This window comes from Pogonomyrmex barbatus, unplaced genomic scaffold (assembly GCF_055798465.1).
Source record: "Pogonomyrmex barbatus isolate J1 unplaced genomic scaffold, ASM5579846v1 scaffold6, whole genome shotgun sequence".
NCBI classification, from domain to species: Eukaryota; Metazoa; Arthropoda; class Insecta; order Hymenoptera; family Formicidae; genus Pogonomyrmex; species Pogonomyrmex barbatus.
This window is the reverse complement of record NW_028297160.1, coordinates 9291891-9313713: the sequence shown is the minus strand read 5'-3', so window position 1 is coordinate 9313713 and position 21823 is coordinate 9291891. Positions and strand designations below refer to the sequence as shown.

The window sequence follows — 21823 nt, the reverse complement described above, 5'->3', positions numbered from 1 at the left end:
TACAATATGTGCGAGTGTACAAAATTGCGAGCGTGTCGAGAAAGAGAAAGTGAGAGAGAGAGAGAGAGATAGTTAAAGAACTGCGAATCTAATAGGGGAAGTTAATAATAGTTGTAAGAATATCGAGTCGAGATCTCTGTGATGATGACAACAACGTTGAGAGGATGACAATTTTTCCTCCCTCCGTGCCCCTCTGACAGCTATTGTCACGGGCATGACGAGATGCAATTAACCGTCGAGGTTTTTTAGAGTAAGACATAGAAGATAACGACCGTAATCTATTATGTAGTACCGTAAAAGAAAAAACAAAAAGCTAATACTTAAGGTCTGACTGGAGCGTTAATAGGCATTATATATTATATATATATATATATATATATGTCGCGATTAAGAATTTAACTGTTTACAAGAGGAAGAGAGGGAGGCTCGTCGCGTCGATCGATGATGCTGAAGATAGTAATATAGACGACGAGAATACATTTAAATAATTGTAAATAGAGAGGAAGTAGAGAGAACGCGCGGAGGGGAGGGGGGGGGGGAGAGGGACGCCCTCGAAAACAGATAGAGGAGGAGAGAATTATTTTGCTACGCGAGAAGAGGGGAAGACTTCCGTTGAGAGTTGCGTACGAGTGTACACTGGCGACCCGTTCGAACGATTCGTTGGATCCGAACGTCAATAGGAAGATCCAATTACGTAGACGCGAGATTGGAAAATCGGATAGAAGAGGATGAAGGGGGAACGAAAGGTGGTGGTGAAGGGAGACTCGTCGTCACGCGCAGAAACGAGATCTAACGATCGTCCGTCCATCCAATGATGATCCAACGTCAGGTTCGCATCCGCGAAGATCACCTCACTTCGGAGAAGACAATACCGAGTGCTGCGGGAATCGTCATCTTCGGGGAAATTATCCTCGAGAGAAGTGTCCTCTAAGGAATTATCTTCAGGGCGATTCGGCTGAGAAAGAAAGCCGAGTGACCTTTTATCTCTTACCGAGAGATAGGACGATTCTAGGAAAAGAAGATGCGAGTACGCTGGCATTGTGGCGACGACGGGAAGAGGAAGAGGCACACGTGGATAATCAGCGAGAGCCATCTTTTGACGCGCATCCCGTTGTTTTCGCCGCGAAACAATTGTCTCGTGTTTGCGCGTCCGACGAGAAGAGAGAGAGAGAGAGAAGAATGAAGAGTGAAGAGTGAAGATCGAGAGATGACTAACTCGGCACTAAGAATTGTGCCGAGCTTTCTCTTTGTCTTCACGTTCGTGAGTAAGGAGAGATCAAAGACGATCGAAGATAAGATCCAAGGACGAGGATCGTAACATTCGAGGAAGACAGTGTAATGAACAAGGTGAAGTCGGAGGCTTCCCGGAAGCTGTTTGCTTAAATACAACACTCGGCATTCCTGCCGAGGAGAAAAAGAGAGAACGAGTTGAGTCGTACCTAAGGGCGTAAACTGTTTGTATCGTACTTTGCTTTGCACATTTATAACGCCGATGGGTTTCTCGAAGGAGGAGGGGGGACTGTGAAAGCAAGACGAAAGCTCAGCGGGATTCGACACAGGAAGAGATGCGGCAAAGGGGTATGGGAAAGAGGGAGCGAAAGAGGAAGAGGATTAAGGAAACGCAAGTTTCTCGGGTGCGTGTGATTAGTCGAGATACGGAGCGAAGAGCGGAGCAGCAAGTATATATGAAAAAAGCTCTCCGCCCGTCAGCAGAGAGAGGTATCTCGAATCCGAGTGACTGAAGTGGGTGACAAGATTTTTCAAGAAGAAGAAGAGGAGGAGGAGAAGGAGGAAAAAATGGACCAGAAAATGTCTTTTTGAATACAAAAGGCGCCAAAAAAATATTACAAGTGTGCAGATGAGACCAGTGAGAGAGAAAGAGAGTATGTGTGAACATGTGTGAGAGAGAGAGAGAGAGAGAGAGAGAGGAGAGAACGTCGCGAGAAGAAACATAAGAAAGCGAGATAAGAGAAGAGAGAGAGAGAAAAGAAGAAACTGAAGAATCGAGAAATTTGGCGTGCAATAATGTGCCCGGTAGATCGATTCCTGTGGTGGGTGAACCAGGAGAACAGAAAGCGGGCGGAGTTTTAGTTCCGTCGATCGAGTCGCGGGGAAACCCAAGCGGAGTTTTTACGAGGTGAGGCCGGGGATCATCTTCACCGGAGCTGTCTCCGTCTCCGTGACTTCCAGAGTATATTTCAGCGCGATTATACAGTCATTTTTACACGGGGACGGAATTTGTGTATTTCGAGATGTCTATGTGAGTCACTTATTACGAGAGACGCATTCATATAATTGTTAAAGAAACTTAGAGAGAAAGAAAGAGAAGTGAAGTAGCTGAGATAAATGCAGGAGCAAATCGCAGGAAGATCTTTGATGACGGAGATAAGAGAGAAACAAGAGAAGAAGATGACTTGCGGACTTGTCTGACGAGTTTCGCGTAAAAGGTTGCTATTTCAAGAAGTTTGTACGTGTTCGAGAGGAGGACGGAATCAACATCTTGCCGTTCATGTAAGAAGAAGAAGAAACCATCAGAATGGAGTAGAAGAAATTTTCAGTTATCCTATTTCCTATTTTATTCCTCTCCTTGAAAGAAGAAAAAAGAAAAAGTTTTTTTGCATTGATTTATGAACCCTAACATGTGATTTCAGGCTTTCAAGATTTGCAAGATATTTCACGAGAGAATCGCCTTCCTTTTCTTTTCCGATCTTTTCCTCACATATTTCATATCCTATTTTAATCAGATTCTCCAGCATAATCCTTTCTATTATTCCTCAGGGTCCCGAAAGGGACCCGCAAGTGAGTCGCGGACGTCGCTGCATCTTCTCAGTTGAAACAATACAAGCAAACTGTCCTTGTCAGGACAAAAATTCAAAACTGTCCTTTTCAGGACAACTTTTCAACATACTTGAAATATAAATAAAATGTTATCCCCATTATTCCACCTTCCAGATGATCAGTGATTAATTACAGAACAGAGGTAAGATAAATTATTGTTTTTATAATAATTACATATAATTGGATAAGCTATATAGTGAAATTTTTTATTAATATTCTTGTCGGATTTAATATATATTTATATTACAGATATATTTCAGTTCTTTTTCAAAGATAATTTCGATAGAATACATTTTTTAAGGTTGCAACATGCAAACATTTATTGAATGAACATTTTTAATAAAACATAATGTCATATTTTGTTGCAGAAATGATCTTCGAATTTGGTGGATATTTTTGATCTTGAAATAACTCTTACTCAAACATGATAACAAGAATTGTGATATCATCTTTTTATCTGTAAAGAAAAACGACACACTATGACGTAAAAAAGATTCAATGTTCGAAATAATTTATTTCAGTAAAAACGATTACATGGATATGTGCAATATATATATATATATATATATATATATATATATATATATAAAGCGCACGTAGTGATGTGAGTCCATTCAGCGAATGTCGCAAGCAATTGCGTCAATCAAAGCGACGTTCAAAACAAGTGACGTGGAAATTTCCATATTTCAACATTCGCACGAACATCTCCAACAGCCAGCAGATCTCTGGAACAAATAAAATATGATTTTTTTAATATACAGTTTTTTTTTTATTAATATCTACTTATCTCTTGCTATATATACACAGAACTGAGTCATATATTATTTGTTTAACAACTTCATATTAAAGTGAGAATTTCTAGAATTTTCAATAGAATGTTTATTATGTAATTTCGCTATCAACTTACGATAATTATAATCATTTTCTATAAACTAATTTTTCGTAGAAAGTAACACATTGAAGCCAGCTATATTGTAACAACTCGTATTTGAAATTGGCAAGAAAGAGAAAGGAATTTTTGAACGATGAATCATCCAAGTTTGATTATCTTAACGTACACATACCTTTTTGAATTTATGCGTAAGCTGCTAATACTTTCTTTGCCAGTCACCTCGAATTTTGTACACGTCACAGGTTTACCATCCTTAACGTTGTAAAACTTTACAGACGCGCCCGCTCCATAAGTTGTGAATATGTCTTGATTGCCGATCATCCACGTTAATCCCACAATTGTATTGTCCACGGAAATAATTTGCTGACTGACATGCTACGCGTGCATTCATACAATACACAATTATATAACTTCGAAGTTACGTAACGAAAGATTAAACTAACGTATGGTCTTTAATTTTTTGCAAAAGTTTGTATTAATCAATTCTTTATCTTTTGTTTCTGATCCTGGATGATAAGTGACTATTATTCACCGAAGATTAAACAAGATTAAACAACATTATATTTTGAAGTAATGACACATTCTTACACGCGGATATCACGCAGAAACGTAACGTGTTCAGGAACGTAAAAAGTCTTTGATTAAATTCCGTCTTCATTTAAAGATAATATTCATAATTAAAAATCAAGACATTTTTAAAATTTTGCAAACTTTAGTTTTCCATTTCTCTAATTTTTTATCAAAATTTTTTTGCATAATGCAGTTTATTATATGGAAACATACTTTCGTAAGTCATGTTTTAATCATTTACAGAAAAATAACTTGTCAAAATACATAAAATACATAAAAACATTAAATAATATTTTTTATATTTCCGCAGGACCGAAGTTATAATTGTTAAGAAAGTTAAGATATATACATGAAGATTTACCTCGTCAAGGTTGTATATACGGATTTCCTTATCCGTGGCACTGCTGACAAACAGATTGCGTAACGGCGAACATTTGATACAGGTAATGCTACCTCCGTGCCTCTCATATTCATCGATTACGGGATCTACAAGCGTAGCGTCTCCTGAAATCAACAAAGGTATCATATTTAAAAAAAAAATCTTATGCGAAAAATCTTATGTTCAACGGGTACGAACCTTCAATAGGAGTTACGCTATCCAGGCTGCATTTATAGATTCCACCACATAACGTTCCAACAACAAATATACTGGGATGCCTTGGTGAAAAATCAAAACTCGTGATACACAATCCTGCCTCTGCAGCGCGTTCACGCGTACCCCCGGCGCTTCGTGGTCTAGCACTTTCCACCGGATTACGTTCCTTGACTATCTTGAATCTGCAATGCAATGAAGAATGCGTAAATGAAATTGTACGATTGATTGTGATCAAGCAACCAGATGTACGCACCGTTTGTGCAGCTGAACGCTCGTAAAATTTGTCGTCAATTTGTGAATTAGTATATATCCATCTCTGCTGGAGCTAAGTAGCAGGGCTACGTCGTTCACAGATCTCGGTCTCCAGAATACTTGAGACACGCAATCGCTGTGCGTGCATACGTGCATGGGTATGACGGAATCATCGTTCCTAAGATTCCAGACCAACACATCCCCTTAAGAAATTATAGAAAAATTTTGTCAGGCGGATAAATTTTCGTAAATATCATTGTTAATTGAAACTGAAAGAAATTTTCACAATTGGACAATCCGGCCGCGAGGATAGCTGGTTCTGTTGGATGATAAGATAGCGTTGTGACACATCCATTCGTTTCTAATGTTTTAGTAGGCATATCCGTGACGTTATCTTCCATAGTAATATTGTACAACTGAATTGTGGAAAGATGATCGCACCACGTCTCGTGATAAGTATGACCGAGGCCTATCGCTAATGTTCCGCCGACGGTGCTCCATGATAAATCACTCACTTTAATCTACAAGACATTAGATTCATGATCAACCATTCAACTTCACATTTATCACGGATATTTAAGACCACAATGAAGAGTTAAATATAGAAAATTAGGAAAACAAGAAAACAGAACACTGACAATCCTCGGTAAGACAGAGCCTCTAGCACCTACTTTTTATTTCTGAATTTATGTGTATATTCAAAACAGTTGCTTATATCATTATAAAAAACTAAATTTAACACGGAAAACAATGTTTCATATACAATTAGAACATCAAGATATTCTTTCATTGATCAAAAATAATTTTCTATTTCTAATACTTTAGATTTAATTCCTTATTTCTGTTTATCATGATTTGAGCCTTAACTTTACTGAAAAAGATATACCTGAGTGTCTGTCTCTCTCAATACGCTTATTTTTTTCAATAATTCTACGGTGCCGATCGAGACCTCTGTGACATTTGGATCATACTCGTCAAAGGCATTAGTAGCGTAAGCTTCATCGAGAGCTTCCAGAATTCCTGGCGTGACTCTTTTTAAAAACTCCGCCAATTTATCATAATCCACTTGTACATCTGTTTTTTGTCCGTTCACTGTTTGGATCTAGAGTTATAAAAATTAATACAAAACATAATAAAATTATATCAAATAAAACCAGTTATTTGGATAAAGTTAAGGTGGATAATATTAATAACTATTGACATCTTGTAGTTTACATGTTTCTAAAGAAATCCAGTTTAAACTGGTTGAATCAGATATAAAATAAAAAATTCCTGAATTTAATAAAATCTTTTAACTAACATACCCCGATACTCCGTGTTTCTGTAGTTTGTGTATCGTCATTTGTGTAGACTATTTCCGTTGTTTGAACATTTGCAGACGTTTCTAATCTAGAAAAGAACAATACAGTTTTGTTATTAATTACAGAATAAAAGACTACTATTTTTTAACAATAATTCGAGTGATCATCTTACCTTGCAGTAGACAATTCCGAATTGAAACTCACAACGTCAAAGGACTTGGTACTAAACATTTTTTCAGTCTTAGTTATTTTCTTTCTTTTCTAGGATTTAATTATGTCTTACGATTTTTTTAAATGTATAAATCGTAACCTTTCAAATTACACTATTCGCAGCAACTAATATTTGATTGTCGCTACAAATGTATACAACATACATCAGCTGATAGACTAATCATGCCATCTATACCTGACTGTCAAAATGTGCTGTCAGTGATGATGATAGACCTGTTCTTTTTGACTAAACTGGCTGTATTAAGGTAAATGTTTAGTTTAGGTCTCCCATCTCCGATTTTGATGAAATTAAGCTCATTCGACACGTTTTTGCATGAAACGAAAGAATCTGGCAGAAAAAAAGTGTCGTTCTGCCCCGCGAATCGAGATATTAATCGTTAGTCAATTTCGAGGTTAAGAAATCTGTCATACCAACGTGATGCAACAACTGAGTATGCGCAGTGGTCACGTTTGAATATTTGGTGACCACACATACACATGCTGTGCAGTCAGATGCGCACGAAATGTAAACTTAATAATACAAAAAAAGGAATATGTATCATTTCATCTTTATTGCTAATCGAATGTTAAACAAGGATAATATCTGGTTGCATTCAGGTGTAATTCTGAACGCAGCCCAATGTTAAATCGTGTATACATGATGTTAGAAATTGGCCTGAGATCTCAGAGGAAAAATTGACCAATCGCAATACCATTTCGGTCAATTGATCGATACGATTGGTCAATTTTTCGTCCATTTAATACTATTTCGATCGATTTCTAGCACTATGAACACAAGGCTTAAAGTTTAGCATTGTTGATTGGTTACAAAGTATAGAAATTTTGGGAATTTAAAAACTGCACTATTATTTAGCCAATCAATACGTTTAAAAAATCAATTTATCAATTTATTAATTTTAACTTATTTTATTAATTTATTTATTTACAAATTTATTAATTTTAATTTATTACGATGAAATGAAATATTTTAAGAGAAACCAAATTATACGGTCACATATAATAACATGAACAGAGAAACTTCCATGTTATCTCTATCATTTTTGCTTTCATTAGCCCCCCCCCCCCCCCCCGACAATTATCAACAATCATACGATTTATCGTAAATGAATTTCGTATTGAAAACGCACGCACTCTGCAAATTCGAAACGAATTTGCAAAGCATAGATAATAACGTTATACTTCACAGTATCAGCACTTTTACGAAGTTATTTCTAAAGTCTATAAATATCTGCTGTCCCCGGAGTCATCAAAATTATCATTCAAACGGGACGCTCATGCGCCTTCTCGGCGTATGAACGCGAAACGCGCGACGAGCAACGCACACGCCTCGCATTATAGCGCGATAATAATAACAACATTTCGCGCGCATGCCGCTCTAAAATTCTAGCGCGAATTTCTGGCCGCGTGCGCACTCGCCGTAACGCGTGTCGCATTTCGACGATAAACAGAGCCGCTTTTTGGATGCTAGTACGGCGCGACACCGGAAGCGTGCTTCGGTTCGTTTGCCGCCAAACCACCCTTGCGTACTGCGATGAAGAGTTGTTTACTCGGCTCACGAGCCCGCGATCGTAGTCCGTAGGATAATCGTACATCGCACGTGGATGCGCAACACGTTGTATTCCATTCGCCGACAAAGAGCTGTACGAAATCCTGCTGCGTAGTTCATCGAAACCGGTTTCGTCTCGCTCAAACTTCACGGATCTGTGGAATATATAATGGCCAAGGTTCAGCTGGCGAACGTCGCTGTCCTCGACAATCCCTCGCCGTTCTTGAATCCGTTCCAGTTCGAAGTCACGTTCGAGTGCATCGAGGAGCTGAAAGAAGGTGCGAGTCTCTGGATCCCGCGAGCATACGCGACAATCTTGTGTTTAATCCCGCTTTCCTCCGGAATCCGCGGCTCTTGATAGCCGTTCTTTAGGTTAATTTTTCAACTACGATTGGTCACAGCCGTCGATGACACAGAACTGTTCACGAGTTTTCCGTAATACGCTTGACTGCAAAAATGTGGGATTTGTTAACAATAAGGGAATGATGGCGTACGTTCAAGTGTGATGAGAGTCTTTGTCTGTAGAGTTTTTCTTGCAGCGATGCAAGTGAAAGAGCCGAGGAATTCTTTGAGAACCATTTCCATGAGATATCTATTACAAATTTTATTGGCAAAGAAGCTATCGAGCTATCTGATACAGAATCTGTATATAAGACATATATAATATCGTTGGCAGAAATACAGTAAAATTTGTCAACAAGATACAACAAAGATTGATGATAGAAATCGAACAGAACTTTATTTCTTGATTTACTTTTTATCTTTTTCCAATTCTTAGAATAAAAACAAAAGTAAATTAAAGTCAATCTACATGATAAAGATGAATAGATATATTTGGTATATGTGATATATGGTATTTATTTGGTATATTTAATATTGATTGCTAGCAAAAGTAGAGCTAAATCTTATCTAATTTACATTTAGTAGATTCTTGATTTTTACTATTAATCTAATATAAAAAATAACAAAGGAATACTCTATAAACAGGATCTGAAGTTTAAAATAATTTTTTTATTTTTTAATTTATATATACAAGAAATAAAATTGCTTATATTGCTGATCATGTGTCGTTATTCTTAACAGGCTTGCAATGGGCTCAAATCAAAACTAAATTTTATCTCTAATAAATTAATAATTAAGTGATATTATCTTTTTGTTTATGAAAAATTCTTATTGCAAAAAGTATCTTAGTGTAAAAAGTATTAGCTAAATATCAGAAAATTAATATTAATGTTAATATGAGAAATATAATTCAATACAACTTAATATAATTCAATACAAATTGCTATTAATTTATTGATATATTATGATATATCAATAAATCAAATGATTCGCTTAGATGATCCAATTTTCTTGTATTATGCAAAATATTTTTATATTCTATATATATTTCTGTATATACATAATCAAGGAAAGAGAAAGAAAGAAAATAAATATACAACATTAATATTGTTTTAGATTTAGAATGGAAAATGATATATGTGGGCAGCGCAGAGTCGGAAGAATTTGATCAAGTTCTAGATACTATTTATGTTGGTCCAATCCCTGAAGGAAGACATATGTTTGTATTTCAGGTAAAATATATATCAGTTTTATTGTTTAAATGTTCATATTATAACATATAATTTAATAATGATTAGCATTTCTGATTAATGTTCTGATTATTATTCTTTTCTTCCATTATTAGGCTGATCCACCTGATGTGAGTAGAATTCCAGTCAACGATGCTCTTGGTGTAACTGTCGTGTTGCTAACTTGTTCCTATAGAGGTCATGAATTTGTTCGCGTGGGTTATTTTATAAATAATGAATATACGGATCCAGAACTTCGAGAAAATCCACCGCCGCAACCACAATTCGATAAAGTTCAAAGAAACATATTAGGCGATAAACCACGTGTAACTAGATTTAAAATAAATTGGGACGATTGTCCAACTGGAACGGCGAACAATCTCCCCGAAGGTATGGATGCGCCAGCGTTGGAAGATACGTCACAAGACGCACCGACGTCCACATTAGGTTTTACGGAGAATACACAAAACGGTGGAATGGAAGTGATGTGAAGAACTATTTGCTGCTGATAAGAAAATAACTCGAGAATCTAACATTATACAACAATTTGAATGATAAATGTAGTACCTGGAAAGAAGATAAGGAGCAAAAAGTACACACTCCGTATATATATATATTTAGATAATTTAAAAAAATCGCGCAAAATGACCTTCCATATAATAATTGATATTTTCTTTCTATGAGCCACGATTTTTACATTTTAAATGAAAACTCTACATGTTGGCAATATTTGTGATACATCTTGCATCTGAATAAAAAGAAATGATTTGGATTGCCGAGTTTTCTATTCGGCACTTTTCTGTTTCTCTTAATTGAATAATATAAATTTGGAATTGGATCATAGCTTACCTCTAAATTAATTTTATTTAAATAGATTTAAATAACTTGTGCAAGAAAGAAACTTAAATAGATATAACAAATCATAATACCAATTGTGCACAAATAGAGGTTAAATATAATTATCATCTTGCTGTAATATAATATAGTAAATTTGAATACATGTTCTCATGCAATTTATATTTTTAAAATTGGAATATTTCAATGGATTATAATTTAAAAATTTAAACTAAAAAATATGTTTTTGATGTTTTAAGTATTATTGCTTATTATAACGTTGCATTAGATCATAAGACAGTTTCCATTTTTTATTAGTGTATATATATATATACGTACGTACTAAGATAAAAAAAATACATATTATGTTTTTTACTTGAATATGTGTTCTTTTGTGCAACCTTTACTCACCTAAAAGTTCGACTTAATTCATAATTATTTATATTATACGCAACATACATTTTAGTATTTGTACATGTAATACTTTTTAACATTAATATTAACATTCATATTTAAATTATGATTTAATAACTAATTGTTTTATTAACCCAAAATTTATATCATTTTACAATTTAAAACATTGTTAATTCAAGATTTTTAATGAAGCTGTAAACAATTAAAAAGTAATTTTCAGAACTAAGATTTTGAAATATAATTAACTGGTTTGGCAAGTTACGAATAAAATACTTACTAATGCGTTTAATATTTTTTTTAATTTTAATATAATCATGTTCCTAATTGTAACATTTTTTATTTTCTCTATTTATTTTTGTATCTATTTTCGATGTATATATTTTTGAAATTGTTTCATATATTTGTACATTTTTTTTATAAAACTTTGATAAGATTCTATTTCTTTCTTTTAAAAATAATACAAAAGAATTATAAAATCAAGTTTTGAATTTTTGTATATGAAGAATTTAAATCTAAACTCTGCAAATATAGACTGTTAACTATTCTCAATGAATATTATTTTGATAATTAATCTATCCATTCACACACATTTACATTTATTTTTCTCAATACTTTTAGTAGATATTTTATTAGATTAACAAGTTATTTATAATACACACAAGATTAAGTTATTCATGCATATTTAATACATTGTTATATTAAATCTAATACAGCAATAATACTTATAAAGTAAAATATAATATTTTATTCTGATATTAAGTATATTCGTCTGATATTAAGTATATGATATTATAAAATCAATTTTTGAAGGAGAAAATAAAGAAGAAATTGTTAAAACAATTGAAGTAGTTGAAAAGAGCAGTCATTACAGCTATTAAATACACACAAATTTTTTATTTTAAAAAGAATTTTATTAAATTTATACAGCCGAGACTCCGAATTATACATATAAATTTATAATATAGTTAATTACATTTACATTTGATTTAAATTTTAATTTTTGTATTTTAATTTTTAATTTTTAATATATAATTTCGAATTTATACAATAAATTATGTAAAACTGGACAAAATAATGAAGTCTGCCACGATTTAAATTCTGAATCTCTCATTTTCGCTAAAATCCCGTATGTTCATTACTGCTCCTTTCATAATTATTCCGATCCTGTAAGTTCGTCTTCCAATCTGTCTTTTCCCTATTATTCACTCCAGACTCAAGATGAAGATGGAGCTAGGATAGGTTCAGAAAACCGAATATAAGAGAGTAAGAGAGAGTACAGGGGATGACGCACACACAATTGAAGAAGGGTGTCCGTGAACATTCGAGATCTCGGATAGACTGATGATGCTCATGGATGAGCTTTCTTAATTGTGGGCGTCCCCCCTACTCTCGAGTCACTAACCTCGAGAGCAGGCACAAACTTGTTGCAACAGGTCAGTGCTGAATCAGTACTACTGATCGAACGTCTACAGGTGAATCGGTAAAGCGAGTGAACCCCAGTTAAATCCCGGTTAAACTCCAGTTTACGACGCAGAAAAACAAACACGGAAGGAAGTAAAGAAGACACACTCGTTGATAAAAAAAATAAATTATCCAGTTGAGTGTTTTTTCAAATTTGAATGTGTGTAACATCAGATTTGTCACTATATATAATAAAATTTCTTCAACAAAATGGTGAGTCATAGAAACATCTTTTTTCCCCATTATTTCGATTTCGCATTTTGAAAAAAGCGAAAATAGATTTATTTATCCCGGTGACCTATCTTGAAATTTATTTTTTTATTTTTGTTTCTTTTATGTGATATTGTAAATAATATCAACGCTACTTGTTTATATAATATTTATAATATAAATAATATTTTTACATTCGCACTTCCTTTTATGCGGGATATGATCGAAAGTTAAATTTTAATTTGAATTTTAATTTGAAACGCTTGCGGCTATTTTACTAAAGCATTCAATACATTGCGTAAAAAATGACAAGTGTGCGTATATATTTTAAACTGCGTATATATTTTAAACTAATAATTTCTTTGTGTTTTTTTAAAAATTGAAGTCAATGTAAATTGTCAAGATATTTATTGAAGATAGTGATAAGATACGATAATATATACCTTAGTTTACACGTGCTCTGGATGTAATCATTTCTTAATCGTTGCAATTCCACGTGCACATGTAGAAATCGAAATTGTACGAAAAAATTATGAATAAAAATAGAAAAATGTTTAAGAGGAGACGCAAGTGCTTAAAAATTTTTGTGGATTATATATAGTATATATAAATTATTTTTTTAATTTGAGATTAAGCGTCGATTTAATCCGGAATCCGCGATTTTCAAGTAGTTAGAAGAAGTAGTTATTAAAGATAGCTTAAAGAGATGAAACTAGAACTTTCTCGTCATCATTCAGGAATAAGAAATGTTAGAAACATGTATTGGATCTGAATCACCAAAATACATAAAATTAGCTTTTGTATATTATTATTTACAATTACATAATATATCAATATATTGTTTTTTTATCTTTATTATATATAATATCGATTATCTTTATTTTTATTATATGTAATATATCGTATCGATGATAAAAATAAATATTATTTAATTTAGCCTTCGTGAAAGATAGATCGTCGATAGACCTTCGTAGTTGAGACATGTTTGTCGACTACGATCATTTCTAGAATTTCTAAAATTTTTAGACTAAATTAAATCAAGTTCATATTAACTAATTTCTGGATCGTATTGATTTTTTTCTTTTAAAATTATATTCTTTATATAAGCCTATATTAAAGAAAAGAACTTAATTAGAGCAATTTTCGTACAATATCGATTTCGTATCACTAATCAATATCGAATGTATAAAAATAATATTCGATCACTTATGTAAATTTGATTTTTTTTTTTTGTTTATTTACATGACGCACATTATTCGAAATACGAAGGTGGCATTAATTAAATTTAAATTTGAATGATGCGATGTATAAAAGTAAGATCTATTTGACAATTCATAGAATTTGCGAAATTCGATATTATTTTTCATTTCTGACACCAAATATTTACTTCAGTGAAATGACAGTGATTCCAATTGTTCTTGTAATACAGGAAGATATTGAGAAGTGCAGTTAGATTTATCTAATTTAGATTAATATAACCGGATTTTAATCACACACCTAATGTTGTGAATATGGCTGACCTTACGGAATCGGCTTTTGTTTTTTACATGACTTATTGGACAAATATCTTACTCTGTAGTATTTTTTTACAAGTTTTAAGAATTTGAAAATATTATGTTTTTAAGGGAAAAGTATAAAATAAAGCTATACGACGCAAGAAACTTTTTATATGTTATTTCTCGCCTCTGACGTCATAATTCAATATGGCTGCAGCGAGAAAGCTTTAAAAGTTTTAATGTATTCCAGTATCTTTGTAACTATTTAAAATATTGAATTAATTTGCAAATAAATTTTGTTGCATGTAATAATTTATTTATTCTAAGAATCTTAAATTACTAATTTCTTAATGATTTTTATATTCATGATAGCACAAAATTTTTCAATAATAAATTATTACTATAATTATGCACTTCTAATAAAATTATAAAAATCAATCTTTTAAAAGTGGAAATGCACATATAATGGTTTAGAAATTCAAAGAACAAAATTGTTATAACGACTCAAAAAAATTTTAATATATATGTAGTAAAATTACTATAAACTTTTTTACTATAAACTATAAACTTTTTTGTGTTGTTAGTATAGTAAAAATTATATACAAAACATCAAATATCAAGTTTATATATTCTCTTATATTACATTTTATAATATTCTTAAAAGGTATTCTTTTGCACATGCATATAAATATACTGTCATTAAAAATAATAACAAGAAAATTAATAGAGATACTAAATATCACAGGTCGCATGTATTAAAAAAATTGTATTAAAAAAAAAAGATAATGGAAAACGAAACTCAAACTTGGTAATAAATATAAGTGTTCATGAAACAATCACATTTATTATTTAAAATATTTTGATAATGCAAACATACATGAAGATCGAAGATATAAATTAAAAAAAAAAAAAAATAAATAAAAAAACCTCTTTGCGATCTGAAATAAAACGAGACTATATTTATTATCGGCAATCCAAAATGTTTTCCTAAATTTGCTTTTCACTCCTAAAATTTAATTTTTAAGAAAGGATAGTGAACGCAGAACGCGCATAGAAAGATATTGTAAGTTCATGAACGATTTCATCATCCTTTGAGGAGAAACGAAAATACAAAGAAAATCTAAAGAAAAAAATTGTAAAAGAACCTTTCGACTTGAAATAATACAATACAGTGCAATCCAAAATATTCTTCAAATTTATTTTTTTCATTGTTCAAATTTAATTTTTAAAAAAGCGTAATACACTCAATAGAGATGTCACAAGTTTGCGAGCGATTTGATTATCCTTCGAAGAGGAGCGAAAAAAAAAATTTTTTTAAAGATTCGAAAGAAGGCTTTCACGAAATGAAACGTAATATAATATTTCTTGTCTGTATCACACAATGACATCGCATTTCTCGATATCACGCGTTGGCGGATGTGGTAGAACATGTTATTGTAATGAACGAAGGTAATAAATAACCCTCACGACTTTCTTTATTGACGAAACCGATTGCTTCGGAAAATACATAGATGTTCAAGGAAATGAGGAGAAGAAAGAAAGAAAGCGATATATTATTGACGATGAGGAAGGCTTTGTAGATGATGGCATAACTAACACTACTTTACGGTATGAGTCATCACCTGTCGTTTCGTTTCTTTTTCAATCGCAAGAATCTCTGAACGATGCCGGTGCAGAAGCGGCAAATGTTTCACTCCGTAAGCTAACCCCCCCCCCCCTCCCACTAGTGCAAAATAAATTTTTATATATTTTAAAATCAAGTGCTAATTAGATGTTCAAATTAGGTATCAAAATTAGGTACCTCGAACCGTTTAGGAAAAAATTAAAAAAATATTGGGGAGCTGGCTTAACATTAAGTTAGTCCCTCTCAATAAAAAAATAAATATTTATTGCTTAAACAAAAAAAAATACAACAGAACTAATTAGATGCTAATTACTTGCTCAAGGTCGAAATTAGATGCTTGCTTTTTTTGGCAAAAATTCGAACTTAGATCATCTAAGTTCAAATTCCAAACACACACACACACACACACACACACACACACACACACACACACACAAAATAAGAGAATAGAATATCAGCAATTCATTGAAGTAAGATTTTTGGTGCCTAATAATATTTTTTAAATTTATATTTAAGCCGCTTTCCTATTTTTTTAGAAAATTAAAAAATTGCTTCAATTGTTTCCATAAACTCTTGTATTGAAATATAACATGTTTCTGTTGCAGGTTTCGAAGAGAGCATTTATGATGTGCATGAGCGACAATGATTGTATCCCAAATATCTCTTATTGCTATGAGGTTTCCAAATTTTGTGTAAATTATATTAATTGCCGAAATTACAATCGTTTAAATGGTACAGCACCGGCACGTATTGCAGCGCAATGCGGAGCTTGTTTACAAGGGTAAGTTTGTTTTTTTTTTTTTTTTATTGGAATAATTTTTGAATCTTAGAATTAGATATTATAGTTTTATAATATCATAGTTTTATCTAATTATATTGTTTCCCTAATTGTCATTGATGTCGATATTCTTCTATTTGTTTTTTCACTTACTAGTTATCTATTCAATTGCGAAAAATATATTTTTCATAATAAGTAACATTGGAAGCAAGATTTTTCGAATCAAACGCTAATCCTTATTAAGCTAGCCCACCCATCAATGCAAAATTAATGTTTAAATATACTAAAATTAGGTGCTAATTTGGTGCTTAAGTCCGAAATTAGATTTTGAATCATAACACTACTAATGTTTAAAGCTCATGCTTATCTTACTTGTCGATGTTTAGATTTGTTTCTACTAAAGGTTTCTACTAAAGGGGACGAGCACCTAATTCAGCGACTTGATATCTTTAAATAATATTAAAAAACAAATAATTTAATACCACATTTGCAGGAGCATCTAATTTTGTAAGGTAACTTGTCTCTTGTGAGTTGACTATTCGATCGATGTCTAAGTTCTATAATATATTTTCAAAATATTTTTGTCGTTTCTTAGAGCATTTAAATTAGCAGCTAATTCTGACATATTTTTTTAATTCATTAAATATTATTTTTTGTTGATTGGGTGGATTAACTTAATATTAAGTTAACTCCCCGCTCCCTCCCCCCAATAGCTTTTTAAATTTCAAACGATTCAACCATCTAATTTCGGACTTAAGCACTAAATTAGCACCTAACTTTAGTATATTTAAAAATTAATTTTGCGTTGATGAGGGGGCTAGCTTGATAGGGATTTTCCTGCCATATATACAATAAATGATAATATGTATATTTGCATCGATTTTGCAATAAGTCTAATAAATATCATTCCAATATTATCTTTGGTAATAATATGTTAATTATAATTGATGTTAATTATATATACAAAAAATAATTATATATACAAAAAATAAAATTTATAGTAAATTTTTATTTATTTAAAAATATATATAATATTTTTTGTGATCATTTAAAAATTTTTTACGAGCAACAAATATCAATATAAAATTAATTCAATTCATCGAACTATGCTTCTATGTTTTATAAAATAAATACGTTTGATTAGAATAGTATTGCACTGTAATTATCATTGCCAAAACCAATTGATATGACAATAGAAGATTTATGTGATATATTTCTATAATATAAAGAATTGTATTTTATCCTTTGTCTATTTTCCTGATTTATAGATATATAACCGAAACGTACACAACCGGTGAAGAAAAGGAACTATGTTATAAAGAAAATACAGGTAAATTCATATTACTCTTGAACTCATAATTAAAAAAAAAAATTTTAATGTGAAATTGCTCATAAATACTCTATTTTTAACATTAATTTTAATCATTTGTTATTCCTTTATCGAGAAAGTAAAAAACTTTATAAGAAGTATAATTGTATCGAAATCTTTTCGTTTTATCTTTTATTGTTCAATAAATTTTTTATTTACAGATGTCACAGAAAATTATATTGGTTTATCAGTACATACATTTATAATTGTACCTGTAACATTTCTTTTTGTCGTAATAATTTTGTGTTGTATATACGCTCTATATTACAACAAATGTAAGTATTTTAATTTTTATTTCTTATCAATTATTTTTACTTGAGATTTTCTTTCTTTTCTCTCTTTTTTCTATTTTTTTTTATTTTTTGAATTATTATCAACACTTTTTATACATTATATATATTTATATTATTATACATTAAAATTATTTTTTATTATTAATATAACTAATATTTATTTATTTTTTAACTTAATATATATTAATTTTTTTCTATTTTTATAGCTACCTGTCCAATCACAAAAAGTATTAAATATATTTTTTCAAATATTTGTTCTATAGATTGTTTAAAAGCTGACCTTATGAGAAATAATACAGAAAATATTAATACATTAACAGTCGCGACGGCTCCAATAGAAGAACAAAGTAAGTATATTTTATACGTATATTATGTATATTTATGTGTTATGTATATATTATACGCATAACTTATCATTTGAATCGTTAGAAACAACGGAATTTTAAATAACAAATAACAATAAAAATATTTCTAAAAACGTTTAGAATAATTCAATTTCGAATAATTCAATTTTCTTTGTTATAAAATGATGTATTTGATATGAAAATTAGTTGAAAGACACTGAACACTAAACATGTTAATGCTATTACATGATAAAATTCATGAGTCAAAAAATCTATTTATATAAAATAAATTATACAAAAATACAACCAAATCATTTACATTATCAAAATTCTTATTATTTTATTATTTAGAAATAATTTCTATCTTTAACAAAGTTTACAGAAGTTATAGAATTTTTCCTAATATTGAAATACCTAATATTGAATTGTATGTATATATTTAACTTCTTTAACTATGTATACACTTAATTTGCTTAATCTATTGGGAAAAGTTCGTGTTCTCTCTCTCTCTCTCTCTCTCTCTCTCTCTCTCTCTCTCTCCCCTCCTCTCTCCCTCTCTCTTCCTCCTCTCTTCTTCTTCTCTTCTTCCTTTTTTCTCTTAGACATTATATATAAAATATCTCTTTATGATCAAGCTCTATCAATAAAGACAAATTTGTCTAAACAACTTAATATTATATTATATATATTATATTATAATTATTAATATATTATATTATAATATATTAAAAAGCCTAAAGTTTTTCTAGAAATTTTCTATAAGATTTTCTACTATTGGGAGAAACCTAAAAATCAGGCAATTTGTTTCTACTGTGAAAAATCAGGAAATTCTTAAAAAATAATATAAAATTATTAAAAATCAGACAATTTCTTTGAAGTTACTTTTTTCAAGATTTTGTCTTAATTATATATGATAATTGAGAGTTTACTGACTGAATTTTTAACTAACTGAATTTGTAACGATAACAATAGAGCCATTCGCTTTAAACAGAACTGATTTTTGAATCACACTGATTTTATGATTAATCCAATATTCAGTATTGAAGATAACATTTTCATATTAAATGCAATTTAATGAAAACGAATATTTTTATTTTAATTCTTTTAGTTTAAATTTCATAAAAGTTGAATTTTGTAGCGATTATACATTATATAATTTTTTATATAATAACTATATGTAGCTTCTGAAAATAAAACTTGAAAATTTTATGTAATAAAATATTTATTTTTTAGAATTCTAATAGCTTTTTTAAAATTTTTTAAATTTGATTGAAACTCGATCGATTCTTAATTTTATTTTATGATTTATAAATTTTTATAAGTATTGAAGAAAAATATTGAGGACTTCATACAATAAATATATATTTATTTCTAAAAAATTTAAAAACTTTAATTTTACCTGGAATTTTAAACAAATTGCCTTGAGAATCAGGAAATTCTTAAGGAATTGTAAAAAATTTTTTTAAAAGGGTTTGGATATCGTGTTCTAAAAAAATAATAGAACTTTTTTACACAAACTCTGATAAAATTTTTTGAATTATTTCTAAGTTAAATGACAGTTACATTATTATTTGCAAATAACAAAAATAATAATGAATAACGTGCTATACTGTCACGCCATAATAATACAGATTTTAAGAAATTAGCTTAATTTTAAGCATTTTACTAATGCTCAAAATATTACTAATATAATAAATATATTAAGCATTTTACTAATATACTCATGCTAAAATAAATTGTTTTATTTAATACATTCAAATCAGTCTGTGAATAATTGGATGCTTAAATCCGCGCGAAAGAAGACTTCGCTTTTTCATTTTCATAAAGAAAATCTCAAAAAATCATCAACTTTCAAATAATGCTTTATATATGTATCCGCCATAATGTTTGGACAAATTAATTAATTGAATTAGTTAACATTAATTACACAAATAACTTCTTCTATAACTGCACGCTTGTAAACTTTGAACACTTTAAGTACACACGGTAATGCACGAAAATAACCGATTGTAAATGTAGATTAAGAAAAATGTAATTATTACATTACAGTAGTACATCTACGATATATCATATTTGACATACTGTGAACGCACATATTTGAATGCGAAGAAATGAAAGTGCGAAGGATTCAGACCGCGGTAATTTATTTACATAAGCAAAATGATATGAATTGTCAATAATAACATACATGTGCAATAATTTTATATAATTTGTAAATATACACTTTTTCAGAACCATTTCTTGAAAACGTTGAAAATATACATCATAGAGCGGACATATCAAAAGAAGCCGATAGACATCAAACCGCTAGGGTATGTGTACCACCAATATGGGCCAGAGAAAATGGTACAGATCAAATATATTTGGATAATAATAATGTGAATGTTCCTAATGAAAGGAATTTTGTAACTCAATTACAAATTATAAATAATGTCGCTACTAATGATCAGTTTATGAGGTAAGTGAAAGATAATTTCTTCCTTTGATGTTTTCTAATCAAGTAGTCTCATCAATATTATAAAGTAAATCTCCAACAATGTTATATAACATTTGAACTAATAATATATTAATAATTAAAAACACTTTGTTAAATTATGAAATATATTACAGACAATTGCCTATCATTGGATACTCAGAAAATAATACGGAACAACAAGATAATACTAGGAATACAGCAATGTTGCAAGCTTCTTCAGCTAATCAAAACAGCAACACGGATTCGAGCCCTGAACCGAATGATAATAATAATTGTAATTGTAATCATAAAACTGTTAAAATTCGTCAATTATTGCAACAAAATATTGGAATGAATGTGAATGTATAATGAACAAATTGAGATTACTATTATTTATAATTATTCCCATGTAGCACAAATCTTTAAGGAATGTTCTAAAGACGTCAAAGGACAATAAAAAGATATTCCCGAGACATTTCTCGAATAAAGTATTCTATATGGACTATTATATATGTCATATGTTCAATATACTTTTCATATTAAAATTGTATTATATTGGTATAACCCGCACACTACAATATAATGTTAAAATAACAGAAATATTTATAAAAATACATCGTAAGAGCATTCTTTTGGATATTTCTGTTGTGTGGGAAGAAAGAAAAAAGATCCATGAAAGCCATAAAGTACATTTCTCATTATAATATCTAAATCATTTATAACACAGAGATATAATTTTATTAAAAGCT

General features: G+C 30.5%; 4 protein-coding genes across 9 annotated transcripts in view; 3 read left to right on the top strand and 1 right to left on the bottom strand.

Annotated features, from left to right (window-relative positions):
* The window catches only part of LOC105432946 (uncharacterized), a 17231-nt gene extending 14432 nt beyond the window's left edge, over positions 1–2799 (top strand). Inside the window, exon 2 of the mRNA XM_011647975.3 lies at positions 1–2799. This exon is cut by the window's left edge and continues 10993 nt beyond it. The gene's annotated coding sequence lies outside the window, so the exon portion shown is untranslated.
* Positions 2800–3023: 224 nt separating this feature from the next.
* Positions 3024–7117, bottom strand: LOC105431435 (cytoplasmic dynein 2 intermediate chain 2). Of its 2 annotated transcripts, XR_016140741.1 has the most exons (10): positions 6621–7117; positions 6452–6536; positions 6034–6249; positions 5434–5668; positions 5149–5350; positions 4878–5077; positions 4662–4804; positions 3903–4105; positions 3373–3563; positions 3024–3295 (listed from the first exon to the last, which is right to left on the bottom strand). XR_016140741.1 is itself a non-coding variant. In XM_011645619.3 (9 exons), exons 1-9 carry the CDS (start codon positions 6677–6679, stop codon positions 3494–3496), a joined length of 1413 nt encoding a protein of 470 aa, XP_011643921.2. In that variant the 5' UTR covers positions 6680–7117; the 3' UTR covers positions 3333–3493. The 2 variants fall into 2 exon arrangements, 1 of the variants encoding a protein (XP_011643921.2); XM_011645619.3 differs by lacking the exon at positions 3024–3295 and having other exon boundaries at positions 3333–3563.
* A 926-nt stretch (positions 7118–8043) lies between these two features.
* asf1 (histone chaperone asf1) lies at positions 8044–11011 on the top strand. Its single transcript, XM_011645620.3, has 3 exons — positions 8044–8503; positions 9684–9799; positions 9913–11011. The coding sequence occupies exons 1-3, from the start codon at positions 8395–8397 to the stop codon at positions 10285–10287; spliced, it is 600 nt and encodes a 199-aa protein (XP_011643922.1). The 5' UTR covers positions 8044–8394; the 3' UTR covers positions 10288–11011.
* Positions 11012–12325: 1314 nt separating this feature from the next.
* On the top strand, positions 12326–21451 carry LOC105431434 (uncharacterized). 5 transcript variants are annotated; one of them, XM_089082783.1, is made up of 8 exons: positions 12326–12718; positions 15723–15908; positions 16441–16616; positions 17882–17943; positions 18144–18257; positions 18482–18622; positions 20852–21077; positions 21230–21451. In XM_089082783.1, exons 2-8 carry the CDS (start codon positions 15876–15878, stop codon positions 21441–21443), a joined length of 966 nt encoding a protein of 321 aa, XP_088938909.1. In that variant the 5' UTR covers positions 12326–12718; positions 15723–15875; the 3' UTR covers positions 21444–21451. The 5 variants fall into 5 exon arrangements, with proteins under 5 accessions (XP_088938909.1, XP_011643917.1, XP_011643920.2 ...); XM_011645615.2 differs by having other exon boundaries at positions 12327–12718; positions 15723–15819; XM_011645616.3 differs by having other exon boundaries at positions 12330–12718; positions 18539–18622.
* The last annotated feature ends 372 nt before the right edge of the window (positions 21452–21823 follow it).